Raw genomic sequence first — 13,665 nt, 5'->3', positions numbered from 1 at the left:
CTGCAGCCATTCAGTTCCAAGCAAGTCAGTCACACTTGTCACTGGCAATGTTTGAATGTCTTCTCCACAGAAACCCCAAGTTATGCAGAAATAATGTTTCTCTGTATTTCTCTATCTATGTATCTATCTATCTATGTATCTATCTATCTATCTACCCACCCACCCACCCTCCCTCCCTCCCTTCTCTTTCTTTCTTTCTTTCTTTCTTTCTTTCTTTCTTTCTTTCTTTCTTCCTTCCTTCCTTCCTTCCTTCCTTCCTTCCTCCCTTTCTTTCCTTCTTTCTTTCTTCTTTCCATAGCCCTTGGCTGTCCTGGAACTCACTCTGTAGGCCAGACTGGACTCGAACTGAGAAATCCACCTGCCTATACCTCTCAAGTGCTGGGATTAAAGGTATATGCCACCGGCTTCTCTAAATTTTTATTTTTTAACCTACTTATTTTGTGTGTGTTTGAGTATATGAATATATCATGGTGCATGTTGGAGGTGAGACCACAACTTGCAGTAAGAAACAAGAGCCTTTCACCACGTAGCTCCTGGGGATAGAATTCAGCTTTTCTGCCTTGGTGAGTGCTTTCACCTGCTGAACCATCTTGCCAGCCCTAGGCCTCCTTTTTTGTTGTTTTAAAACAGGGTCTCACTGAGTTCAGGCTGAACTCGAACTTGCTACGTAACTGAGGATTGGCTTGATCTCTTGATCTTTCTCTCTCTCTCCTTTTTTTTCAGTGGGTGGGGGTCAGGAGTCTCATAAGTCCCGGGCTATCCTCGAACTTTTATGTCCCCAAGGAAGGAAGGAAGGCCTGCCTCTACCTCCCAGGTTCTGGAAAACAGATCTGGTTTATGCTAAGGTAGTGCTTGAACCCATGGTTTATGCCTATTAGACAAGCAAGCATTCTACAACCTGAGGTTTATCTCCAGTCTTCAAAAAGATGTGTCTTTTTATTATGCACACTATAAAGAAAGGCAGTCAGACAAACATGCCACTGTCATGTATGCATTAGAACTGAAGGACAGGCTGTTAACCCTAAAATCATAGAGTTTGCTGGTCTCCTCTTATTTTAGAGCCAATTTTATAAGAATAGTTCTGGGTTGTATTGTGTGTTTATGAAGAAAGACATTTCCTCCCACATGTGCAAATACTTCCTGGAAATCAATTTGATGGGAGAGGATTACTTCTTCTGTTTGGATTAATACCAGAATATCCTGCAGAGGACACATCTAGGGAGTGGCTAAGAGCATCTGCCTGATACCTGCCTCTCTTCTTACCCTAAGACTTCAAGGTTACAAAGTTCCTTATCCATGTGGCTTCCAGGACTTAGAGGGACACCTTTATGCATAAAAATGTTCAGTCTGTGGTTGCAGGTAGGAAAGGAGTGTTTCCTGCTCCAAAGTCCTACTTGACTTCAACACTTAACAATTTACTAAATTAGGGGTCTTAAAACAAGATTAAAAAAAAAAAAACAGACAAATAAACAAAACCATTTCCTCCTGTCTCCCTATATACCCAGCTATTTACCATATGACTTCTCAAATCAGAAGACCTGTCACAAAAGAAATCTTCACGGATCATTTTAGCACTGTGGGTAAAGCATGCCTTCATTGGATGACTGTCATTCAGAGGGCTGGCCACGGAGCATAGGTGTCTAGAGCTAAGACGGCATAAACCCTTCCCAGATCCCCAGTCTCAGAAGTAGGTACGCTCATAGCGAGGGCCCACCCTGGGCACCATCTATAACTGTGTATGAAAGGCTGAAGAGCTGAGGATGGCAGGCAGAGAGTTTCCTTCACTTGGGCTAGTGCTCAGCGTTGAGAAAGGAGCTGTTAGAGCTGTGGGGACAGGAGTCACTTCCTTCCAGAGCTGAGTTAAATAGGGAAGCCCCTGCCCCTCATCCCAGGGGAAAATCTCTCACCCCACAGCCCTTCAACTGACTCCGCTTTACCAGAATTAGCAACAGAGGATCTGCCTGTGTTAAGGTCACTCTACCTTCAGCTGCTCTCCCCAGTGAGCCACAAAATACACCCAACAATGCAGCTGCCTCTTGCATTGGGGTGGCAAATGACAAACTCCCTTTGAAGTTATACGGATGGAAACCCCACAGGGTCTCGGCCAGGTCTCGGTCATATATGTTCTTAAGGTTGGTGCTACCACTGCCGCATAGGCAAGGTCCTACTGTGTGCCAGGAACTTGGCAAGGTCCATCTCTCATCTCTATGGCAACACTGCCAGGTCAGGTCCGCCATGCTAGATAGGCATTCACATATGGGGTTACTGACAACACCCTGTCTCTAATGGAAGGGAGGGACAGTGACAACTGAGGTGCTGACCGTGTGCTCACCACTTATGAGACCGAACTCTAAGCGAAGCATGATACTACTGCCTCTTCTGTTAGCCACACAAACTCACAGGCTGGAGCCAGTGTCAGGTAGTGAAAGTGAAGCCCAGCGAGACGAACCACTTGTCTTAGGTCCTACTAGGTAACACACACAGGACTCCAACCCCATTAGCTCCAACTCTAAAGTCTGCAGACAAAGGGCTGGAAATGTGTTTATCAAGTACTTCTGCCGAGGCTTGTCCAACCATATATCACCCCACCCCCCAAAAGTGCAGAGGGTTTGAATGTGGGGCCATTTCTGAGAGGGCTGGTTCCTTATACACAACCCCAGAGCAGAGTTCACTTTGCTCTGTCATTACAACTTTTTTTTTTTTTTTTAAATTTTGGAGAGTGTGTTGAGGAAGCAATGTACCGCTGTGCAGGTGAGGGGACAAAGGAGAATTTGTTGGAGATGGTTCTTTCCTTCAGCCACGGGGATTCTAGGGACTGGAACTCAGATTGGTAGGCTTGGAGGTAGTGCCTCAGCCCGCTGAACCATCTTGGCAGCCCTAGACCAATTCACAGCCGTTCTGTTTAGCAAGCCATCTACTTGGCTACCCAACCAGACAGCCTCACATTTAAGTGAGCACTTACTCTGTGCCAGGCACTAAACAGGCTATTTTCAAGGAGGTGACGGTGAAGTGTGGATGCATGTCACAGCATCCAGAGGACCCCAACCCCCACTAATGTAGGTTTTGGGGGTCAAACTCAGGTGAGGTTTCCTCAGCAACTCTTTTATTCACCAAGTCACCCATCAGACCCATATATGCTGGGTACGTGCACCTGACTTTCCTGTACAAACGCCTCCTCACCTCCACAGCCAATCAATTACTGGAGGCCTTTCCTGGTCACTCAGACTTTCCTGCCACTGTTTTCCATCACCCCATCTTACAGCCCCCATGCTTAGATCATGGTAAATGTCTTCCCTCAGACTCATGTGTGTCTCTCCCCTCCCCAAATGTATGACAGATCGTATGCCACCTCTTACTGCTACGGTTCACCGAACGTGACCGTGTTTCATCTACAATATGCCCATCATGAGTATTTGCAGAATAAAAGATGGATGGATGGTTCAAGTGCAGAGAGGTCCAGGCAGGTAGGGCACAGGCAACAGGGAAGGCAAGAGTTAAGTCTGTAGAGACTAGACATACATGCCAGTTTCAAAAGCCCTGTGAAGGAAACTGGATTTTTCTCCTTAGGTGACTAGGATGTAAGTTATGTCAGCCCCAAGACAGACTGGAAGCAAGAACTGGAAGCAAGGCTGGAGACTGGGAAGACCTGAGGTGTCTTCTGGTACGCCCTCACCTGTCCGTTTGTGAGCTGTAAATGCAAATGAGCCTCCTTGCTGGGGTGGGGGGGTGTTATGGCTTACTGGGAAAAACAGAGCATCCTTAGACAAGCTGGGAAGATGGTGTCGAGAAGAGCCCAGGGAATCAAACACAGTGCAGACATGATGCTGAGAAAACAGGGATGGAGAAAGACTGGACGTCCATCCCCCTTCCATCCCATCACCTTGTATAGGGAACAGGTGGTGAAAATCAGAGGTGCAGAAAGGAATTCCCTGGGAGGGGGCTAGAGGAAGAGGGGGGCTTCGGGGAGCTGGGGCTGAGCTACACGCCCTGCTAGGAGACACACTGGCAACAGAGTGTGAAGTTTGCTCAAAGACTCACAGTTGAAGCTGGAAGGGGGCATGGGGGTGGGGTGGGAGTGGGGGGTGGCAATGATGTCACCATGCCAAGAGCTACAGAAACCAACACATCTGACAGGGAGTAACAACTACATCTCAGCTCCTCACTAAGTAGCCGTGATTAATCACTGGAAGGGTCTTGTGAACCGTGAGAAACTGACTTGTGAGAGTGTAAGTTGTTCCCACACAGTGACAGCAGGGGAGCTGGAGTCTGAAAGCTCAGGGGAGGAGGTGTCAAGACAATAGGAATGGAGAGGGGGTTGGGTACAGTGGTCTGGAGGGGTGGCTCAGAGGTTAAGGCTGCTCTCTTCCAGAGGACCTGGGCTTGATGCCTTGAGCACCGACATGGCAGCTCACAACCATCTGAAATTCCAGTTCCAGGGCACCTAACACTCTTCTGACCTCCAGTGGGCACCAGGCACACACAGAGTGCACACATACAGGCAGAACTTCATACACACAAGATAAAGGCCGAACAGATAGTGCTGCAGGAAGGTGAGGTACATCAGCCACCCTGGTGATGGCTACCGGTGTTCAGTCCCTTATCCCAAGAAGCCATTCCCGGGACCTCAGCCTGAAGCCCTCACCCTTCCCGCGGAAACAACCCCTCACTGCTGCTTTCCGTCTTTATGGCCCTTCCCTGGCCACTGTGGATGGCTGAGAGCCTCGGTGTAATTGAGGTCAGCCTGTCTAATCAGGATGTATCCGGTGCTTCTTGCCTCCTGGCTCTGAGGCTGGGCTTCAGAGAGAATAACTAGACTGTTACAGGCCCCTCAACCTCAGATCCAGATGTTTCTGAGGCCTCCCCACAGAGTCCAAGACCGAATGCAGCCTGAGAAGATGACAGTGTCTGAGCCCCAAACCAGCTCCTCAGGGACATGAAACAATAAATCCCCACCTCTCAGTCACCTACAGTCAACAGTACTGATAGATGCCACCATTCCTAAAGGAAGTATGTGACAGATCTGGGTGAGACTAAAGACTGCTGCAGAGGTGGGGGTGGGGGAGAGATGGCTGCAGGAGTGTGGGGTGACAGGAGAGGGCTGGAGGGGGGTAGGGCATGGCTGCAGAGGCACAGGGTTGTGGAGCGGGGGTGGGGAGCACCACTAGCAAGGAGAGGGTGCTAGTGAAACGCCACAGTGGAGGAGAGGCAAGATTCTTTCCTGACAGACAAAACACTGTAACTAACCAAATGTCTGAACATCTTAACAATTATTAGAGCTATATCCATTTGGGTGACCAAATCCCAGGTTGTTAAGGGGAAATGGTGTCACGTCTTTATTCTCAATTAGAGGAGAAGAGTTCCTCCAGTTTTGGAAAGAGAAGGAACCTTGAACAAATATGATGGGATTTTAAAAGTTTGTTAGGAGCAAAATAGGTATAATTTAAAAAAAAAAAAAAGTTTAAGACCTTAAAAGGCAAGGATCCCTTCTAAAACTGACAGTGAACTGTGATTCTTCAGGTAGGATGAGAGTGGTCCAAGTCTTGGCTAGATAAGTCAGCCTCACACATTCTGGGCACAAAGCACTTGCAGTTAAAAACACTTTCCTGCCTCTAACATTCTCTGCTGGTCTTTACTCACCACTGGGGAAAAGTGATACTGCTGAGTCCAGCAGCTTATGCCTGTGATCTCTGGACTTGAAAGGCTGAGGCAGGAGGACTACTGTGAGTTCAAAGCAGCCTGGTTACAAAGTAAGATGCTATGTTTAAAAGAAAACAAAAAACTAACTGTTTACACAGCAGATCAGAAAACACCAAAGACCGATAGAATCAACTACCAGTGAACCAACATTCTCAAGTGGAACACACCATGTTGCTTAAGGGACAATTTGGTGGAGTTACATAAAATAAAACGGGGTCTATCTGAAGAACTCGTGTGAAGACCTGGGTGGAGGGGAGGGGTTTGAAACAGGACTCTTTATGGCAAACATGCTTGGGCTGGCAAAGGCTTTGCACCTGTCTGGATACCCAGCATGGCCACATGGTAGACACCACCCAGTATATACCACACCAGTGGCCAACTAAATGGTCACCACGGTTTAGATGAGGTTTTCATTCCAAACATTCACGGGTTAGATATCTGGTTCAAGTGTGATGGGAGTAAGAGATGGGGTTTAGTGCCAGGTCAAGGCAATTAGGTCATTGCAGATGCTGCACTAAAAGTAACTGATACTGGTCTCCCTCTTGCAGGAGTTCCCATAATGATGGTGTCACTTGCCTTTGATATAGTCCAATTGTGTGTGTGTGTGTGTGTGTGTGTGTGTGTGTGTGTGTGTACACGCATGCATGCACTCATGGTAGATTCCAAACCATGCTATTTAAACTTCTGCCTCCCAAATCGTGAGGTGAGTAAACCCTTTTTCTTTATATATTATTCAGGCTTCGGTGTTTTGTTATAGCAGCAGAATAGAGGCTGATATAGCAATTCATGTCTATTGGTATGAAATAATGTAGATCTCGTTTATGCTTTAAAATGGCAAAAAGGCCAGTGAGACAGTCCAATTTGCTACCACTCTGGACAACCTGAGTTCAATTCCTAGGACCCACTTCAAGCAAAGAGAACAACTTCTAAAAGTTGTCCTCTGATCTCCACAGTGGCGCCATGGCATAAGTACACACACACACACACACACACGCACACGCACACGCACACGTGCGAGCAATATGTAAAATTTTAAAGGTAAGAAAGAAACTTACATATACCTATATACATCTATTCCATAAATAGAAAGTTATTCTTAAAGGCTATCAATTAACTTAACAGAGGTTAACTTGGAAATGTGATTTGGAATATCTCTGTCCCTTCTATCACAAATAAAAGCTGAAACACACACACACACACACACACACACACACACACACAGAGTCAGGTTCCATGGCAGCTGTGGCCATTATATGCTGTCTAGAAGAGCTTGCAGCCTGGTGAGAGACATGTGCTAGCATTTGCACATTCCATTCTCCTCCTAAAGGCACTTGTTCCTGAACGGACTTGAGAGAGCTGGTCATCCTGAGCACAGCCCTAGGGGATTTCTCTGGCTCCCACCCTAGAGATCAGGACTGACCTCTTCAGCGATGATCGAGACAGCACCTGCGCAGCCTGGTTCATGGCCCTGACCCAGGCGTTCATGTCCTCCAGGGTGTCAGCACTGAAGTAGTAGGTCCTCATGCCCGAGTGCTCCGCCTGCGAGCCTACTGTGGTGGTGCTGTAGATAAGTGCCCTCATCCCTGTGTGCACAGCCTGTAAGCATAAGGGCAGACAGGTTAGCACACATTCTCTATGGAAACAAGAAGGGGCACGCTGGCTGCCTTCCTGCTTCTAAATGAAGCCCCAGTGTTGGCCGGTTTGTCTCCACATCCGACAAATGTCACAACCTAGATGCTACTTTCTTGCTACCGAGAGACCGATAGGGCTCAGCTTGCTGTGCTTCAGCTGGCCGGAAACGTCTGCTGTGCCTAAAGGAACAAACACTGTGGAACTGGGCAGAGCTGACCAACATCTGACTGGGAATTCTGGGAAGCCTAGAAAAAGGCACAGGGGTGACCGCTGATTAGCACCTTGGATGATTCCCACCAGGATCCTCTGCCCAAGGAGGCAAGGGGTCTGCCTCTTAACCTTTCAGTGAAAACCTCACCCAATCTGCACAGGAAGATGGTGCAGAAAGGGGAAGACTGTCAGTGCACCCACCCTGTGGGCCCTAGATGTGGCCACAGTTTTAGTCTCTTTATAATCCCAGCAGCCTGGAGAGGTAGGCACAGACGTGGTTTGCAGATGAGGCAAATGGGTAACTAACTCTGTCCCATACTGCATCTGGGAACAGGTTCTGAGGGGGACTGCCATCCCCGGACACCGCTCATTTTACAAACCTCATGAGAAAGGAGCCTTTCCGACGTTGCTCCCCACTACATACCCAGGAAGTACCCGGCATAGACGTGTGCTCACTATTTGTTGAGTAAAAGAACCTGAGTGGTGAGTTGGAGCCCTGGTCTGACTCCCAACCCAAGGTTCTCTGGTGTAAAGCTCAGGATCCCGTGGAAAACTGAGACTTAAATGGATAATGTGGACCTAGAACAAGGGGCAGGACATACCACTGACCAGCCAGAGAAAACAGTTATAAACTAGAGAGCGGCCTGCTGTCAGTATGGACGACCAAACCTCTCAGACGAGCCTTCGGCATCTACTCCTCGCCACACTGGACATCCAAGTCCACAATGCATGCTAACTACAGGCCTATCGCTCCCGTTAATATGTCTGAGTCTTTTGAGTTAGCATGCAGTCTTTTGAAAGAGCAGGTCCCTGAGCTACAAGCACCCTCAGAGGCTGCCTTGTCCAGCAATCAGCCTAGGGCACATGGGCCACAGCAAGTGCGGCCACCAGAGGAGTCATGCATGAGCACACAGAACCTTGTTCACTAGTCATGTGACCAGCAGGCTGCAGACCAGGTTTCCAGCTTCACTCTGTGAGGTGTTCTCACTGGAAAGGTAAGAAAGACACACATTCCTCTGTCACAGGGCCCAGTGACCTAAACCCAAAGTGCTTTGTACCTGAGGAAGTGTCCGTGGCCCAGTGAGAAGCTGGGAGCCGGTCCCTTCCTCTCTGCCCTGTGCTCCTGGGATAGGGCATCCTGACTTTACATTTCCATGACTTTACATGACTGCACCCAAAGGAAACTAGGATGAGAGTAAAGGCACCAACCTCAGAACCACACTGCCCTAGAAGGTGGCTGTGCTTCTAGGAGACTCAGAAGGAAGCCCAGCTCCTCCCCACTCAAGCCCCAAGATCAAATTTCAAGACAGCAAAGGAGCATCCAAAGGTCATCAACTGGCACATTCTCAAATGTACTCCCTGCATAATAATTCATGTTCTGAGTGCTACCGCGTGGGAAGAAACAACACACTAGAAAGCAGAGGACAGCCTCTTACAGGCTGAGACCACTCACGACCACTTCTGAGAAAATGCCCATGAATGAAAATGCCCGTGGATGGGTACCTCGATACAACAGTTGCTGCCAAGAGGTTATTTCCGTGGGAAATAACACCTGCTCTGCAGGCATGAGGACCTGAATCTCCAGAGCCCACAGAAAGCCAGCTGTGCCTGTGTATAGCTATCACCCCAGTATTAGGCATTGGGACAGAGAGACAAGTGGATCCCCAGAGCTCACTAAACAGTACCCTAACCAAAATGGTTCAGTGAGAGCCCCTGGTTCAGTAAGAAACACATTGAGAAAGAAAGGCACCTATGGTTCTGAATTATACATACATACTTATTGCAGTCACTACACACACACACACACAAAATGCAAACATATATTACTTATATACTTATTGCAGCCAAAACACACACATACCACACTACATACATACAAAGCACTACACTACACATGCTACACATTACACTATATATACACACCATATCACATTACATATACACAAAGCACTATACTATATTACACACACACACACACACACAACACTACAGAACACACACATTCAGACACACACACACACTCTAAAATAGTTTGGGAGATTGTAAAAGTGACCCAGACTCATCCGAGATGGACATTTGAGCTGCCTTTCTCGTGACAGGCAACTCCTAGATAGAAGGAAAAGACACCCAGACCCCGAGAAGCACAAGCATTTATTGCACATGCTCATAGATGAAGCTAGCATGGCGGGCAGGAAACAGCAGAGGGGAGGGTGGAATGTGGTGAGGCTCTGATGCTGCCAGGGCTGGGTCTTCAGGGCCCTACTGGTCACATTAGGGGTCTGTGTTCAGTTAAAGAGGGAGCCAAACTGGGCCAAGCAAGGTCGGATCTTGGAAAAACCACCAGCTGAAGTACAGAAAGCAAGAGAAATCCCACAAGATACTTTCCAGCATCTCTCTCACACCCCGCACCACAGCGTGAAGATAAACGACACAGCCATGACAAACACCCATGATGCCACTCCAAAGGCCGCCTCTCCTGGTCCCCAGTCATTCTTCCCCAATGATACTCAACCCCAGTGTGACAGTTTGAAGGAAAAACACCCCCCATAGGAACACTTAGCTCCAGAGCAGTGCTGTTGGATGAGACTCAAGACGTTGCACCTTTGATGAAGGAAGGATGCTACTGGGGTGGGCTCTGAGACTAGAGCTCACACTTCTGTCCCTCTCTGGTGTGTGTTTAAAATGTGAACTCTCAGCTTCCGGCTCCTGCTGCCCTGCCTGTCTCTCCTCCCTGCCACGGCGAGTTCCTCCCTCTGGAACATGACCCTCCCCAAAAAACACCCTTTATTCCATACATTGCTTTTGGTCATGGTGTTTACCACAGCAACAGAAAATTACTATACCCACAAAGGGGAGACTTCCTGAAAAAGACTCAGCCACTGAAGATAATTCTAGAAGCCACTGAATATAACTATTTCAGAGTAGCTCGTGAGCTACAGAAGAGTGGCTAAGCGATGCGCTATTTTTACTTATTTATTTACCTATTAAGATAGTGTCTCACTATGTCGTCTTAGCTAGGCTAGGACTTACTATTTAGACCAGACCAGCACTGCTTGACTTAGAGATCTGCCTGCCTCTGTCTCATGGATTCTAGGATTAAAGGTGTGGGCCCACCCAGCCTAGTCATGATTCTATTCTTGCTTAAGTCATTTATACCTTGCCAGCCCCTGTCTGAGACCTTCTCACTTCCTAGCTTCCTTTTCCTGTCCACAAAAGCAGCTGCATCATGAGGGTGTTTTTTTTTCTGAGAACACTGTTTGAGACAAGAGAACAATACCTTAAAGGAATACTTGCGGCTTATGCGATCCTCAGGGGCCACTGGGGAGATGACGTAACTGGGCAGAGGGATGCTCCCGAGAACAGCTTCTTCTCGGCTGTCTTTGGATGGAAAAGCACATCACAACAACATTCCGAGAATCCCATCCAGGCTGGCTACCGGGACTGCACCATCACCTTCCCTTGCATCAAATGCTAATCAGCATCTCTGCGCTAAGGGGTGGGGCCACAGAAGTGAGGCCAACAGGGTGATTTCCCCAAGGGCAGAGAGGGGCACTCGGGCACTCCCAGCTAACCATGTGGGTAAACAGACAGTATCAGTAATGTCATGTGCTGTGGAGTGTCTTCCCTCACAGTTCCCTCCCCCTCAGCTACCCCCTACTGCAGAGTAACAGAGTTGGCCCTGCTGCTCTTGAACTCAGACATTCATACACTTCCTCTCCACCAGACACAACCCTAAGCCCAGTGCCCCCACCCTTCTGTGACAACCCTTGCATCTGGTCCCTAACCACCTCTTGGGCCTCATCTCCTACACAATTCCCATTCGAGACTCACCCTGCCCACACAGATGTCTGTCCTTCCACTGCCTTCTGCATCTAGTAACTTTTCTCCTTGTAATGTCTGTTTCCTCCCACACTGACAAAGTACTACCCATCCTTAGAAGCCAAACACAAATCCTAAGCCTTCTCGGAATTCCCAGATGACAATCTCTTGTCATTTCCCTTGAAGAACCTATAGACTTCAGTGTCTTCAATAGCGCTCAGCAGAGTGTACACTTGTCCTCTTCCATAGGACATTCCACACTGCCCAGTCCCTGACTTCCTATGTGCTCCATAAATGCTCAAATGGGTAATTCAACTCAAATGTCCTGTCCAGTGGCACAGAAGAGACACCAGAGGTGACTCTTTTCCCAGGTCTCCCTGGCTCCAAGGTAACCTACGTCCAAGAGGGGCCAAAGCCAATGTGACTCTGGGTCCTGAGACAGTAACTAAATCCTACTCACTTGAATTCAATCATTTGAATTTCTGTGGACTGGACTGGTAAAGCTGAAGCCACCAGCCATTCACATCAGTGAACACTCTTGTAGGGTAACAGGCTAAGAAACACGGGCCCCTGTTCTAATGACTTGATTTGAGAAAGCTCCCTTCTGCATTCCCCAAACATCCTCTCTCATACAAGGAACCCTTGGTGACCTGAGACTACAGCTCACCTTTATAATAAAACAAGCAGTAATCAGCCAGCACGAACCAGCGTCTTTTCCACAGCCTCATCCCGGAGCTGTCCTGCAAAGCACGAAGAATCAGTGAGGGCAGCCCAGAACTCTGCACCCCTCCACTCATCCGAAGCTGATCCCGGAACTAAGACCTGCCCAGAGCCACGCTCCCTTTCACATTTTTATTTTTAAGATTTATTTTGGGGGCTAGGGAGATGGCTCAGCAGTTGAGAACTCTAATTGCTCTTCCAGAGGGCTGACGTTCAATTTCTAGAACCCACCCATGAAAACTCACAACCACCAGTAATTGGAGTCCTAGGGATTCTGACACTCTTTTCTGGTCTTCACAGGTACCAGGCATGCACATGGTACACAGTTACACGTGCAGGAAAGATCCCAGACATTCAAAGTGAATCTAAAAATGTGTGTGTGTATGTGTGTGTGTGTGCACGCGCGCTTGAGACCCCTGTCTACAGGGGTCAGAGAGTGTTAGATTCCCTGGAGACAGAACTACAGGTCATTGAGAGACACTGATGTGGATGCTAAGAACTCTGTAAGAGCAGTAGGTGTTCTCACTCAATGAACTAACTTCTCAGAGCTTCTTATTTAATTTATTTATCTATTTATTTTTGTTTTGCTGTTGTTTTTGAGTCAGGGTTTCTCTATGTAACCCTGGCTGTCCTAGAATTCTCTCTGTAGACCACATTGGCCTCAAATTCAGATATCTGCCTGCCTCTACCTACCTAGTGCTAGGGTTAAAGGTGTGTGCTACCATGCCCCCTTTTATTTTTCTCTTATTCATCTGTCTGTCTGTCTGTCTGTCTTCAATGAGGTGGTCTAATGTGGATGGTGACAATAAAGCCCAGCTGGCTTTCAATTCACTATGTAGCCCAGGATGGCCTTGACTGTCTTCCTAATCTTTTGCTTCCACCTCGCGAGTGCTGGGATTACAGGTGTGCCAGAGTATGCCTGGTTTATGTGGTCCTGTAATCCAGTCTGTGCTCTCTAGTGACTGAGCTACATCCCTGGCCCTCCGTTGCTCAATAAACTAATGAACACCTTACTGAACTCTTGGAACAGGACGTTAAACTTAGATTAACTGATGGTTCATAGTCCTTCCCCCTTCCAATGAATGTGTTGTTGAATAGCTACTCTTTAAATAAACATTAATCTTAGACTCACTGATGGTTTATCACAGGAAGTAAGGTTTTCTGGTCTCTTAGAAACAAGTTGTTATAACCCATTTTCTTTCAGAAAGGGAAATTCAAAAATAGAAGTTACCTATTGATGATAAGTTCTTACTAAAATGGGCTTTGCTTTTGTTTTAGGATCTAGGTTATAAAACATCTTCATTCACGCTGATTAGAAAGTGAATTTACATAGTATTGAATAATCTTATGTTGGGTAATTGAGACAAAGCTCTCAGCTAACCAACTCTGTTCTCTACCGAAGGATTGATTTTGTTATTTTCTTTCCATTCAAAGTAAAGATCTGAATTTTCTTTGCAATCAAATTTCCTCAAAACAAAAGTCCAAAACCAAACCAAACAAGCAAATAAACTTGGTCACAAAGAAAATAGTAATCTTATACACTAGTTTTCTCAAAGGCCTAGGAGAGAATTTCCGAGTTGGGTTTAA

The 13,665-nt window shown here is 47.3% G+C and overlaps 1 protein-coding gene across 1 annotated transcript in view; it reads right to left on the bottom strand.

Annotated features, from left to right (window-relative positions):
* The window catches only part of PLEKHA7 (pleckstrin homology domain containing A7), a gene marked incomplete at its 5' end in the record, with an annotated part of 160,520 nt that overhangs the window by 28,681 nt on the left and 118,174 nt on the right, over positions 1-13,665 (bottom strand). Inside the window, 3 exons of the mRNA XM_080913557.1 lie at positions 7,118-7,293; positions 10,817-10,917; positions 12,026-12,098. Of these exons, the coding sequence (XP_080769683.1) occupies positions 7,118-7,293; positions 10,817-10,917; positions 12,026-12,098 (350 nt within the window). The remainder of the gene's footprint in view (positions 1-7,117; positions 7,294-10,816; positions 10,918-12,025; positions 12,099-13,665) is intronic.

The sequence above is a fragment of the Micromys minutus genome, assembly GCF_963924665.1.
Source record: "Micromys minutus genome assembly, chromosome: 2".
Lineage (NCBI taxonomy): Eukaryota > Metazoa > Chordata > Mammalia > Rodentia > Muridae > Micromys > Micromys minutus.
Note: the sequence above shows the minus strand (reverse complement) of the source record. Positions and strands in the feature narration are given on the sequence as shown.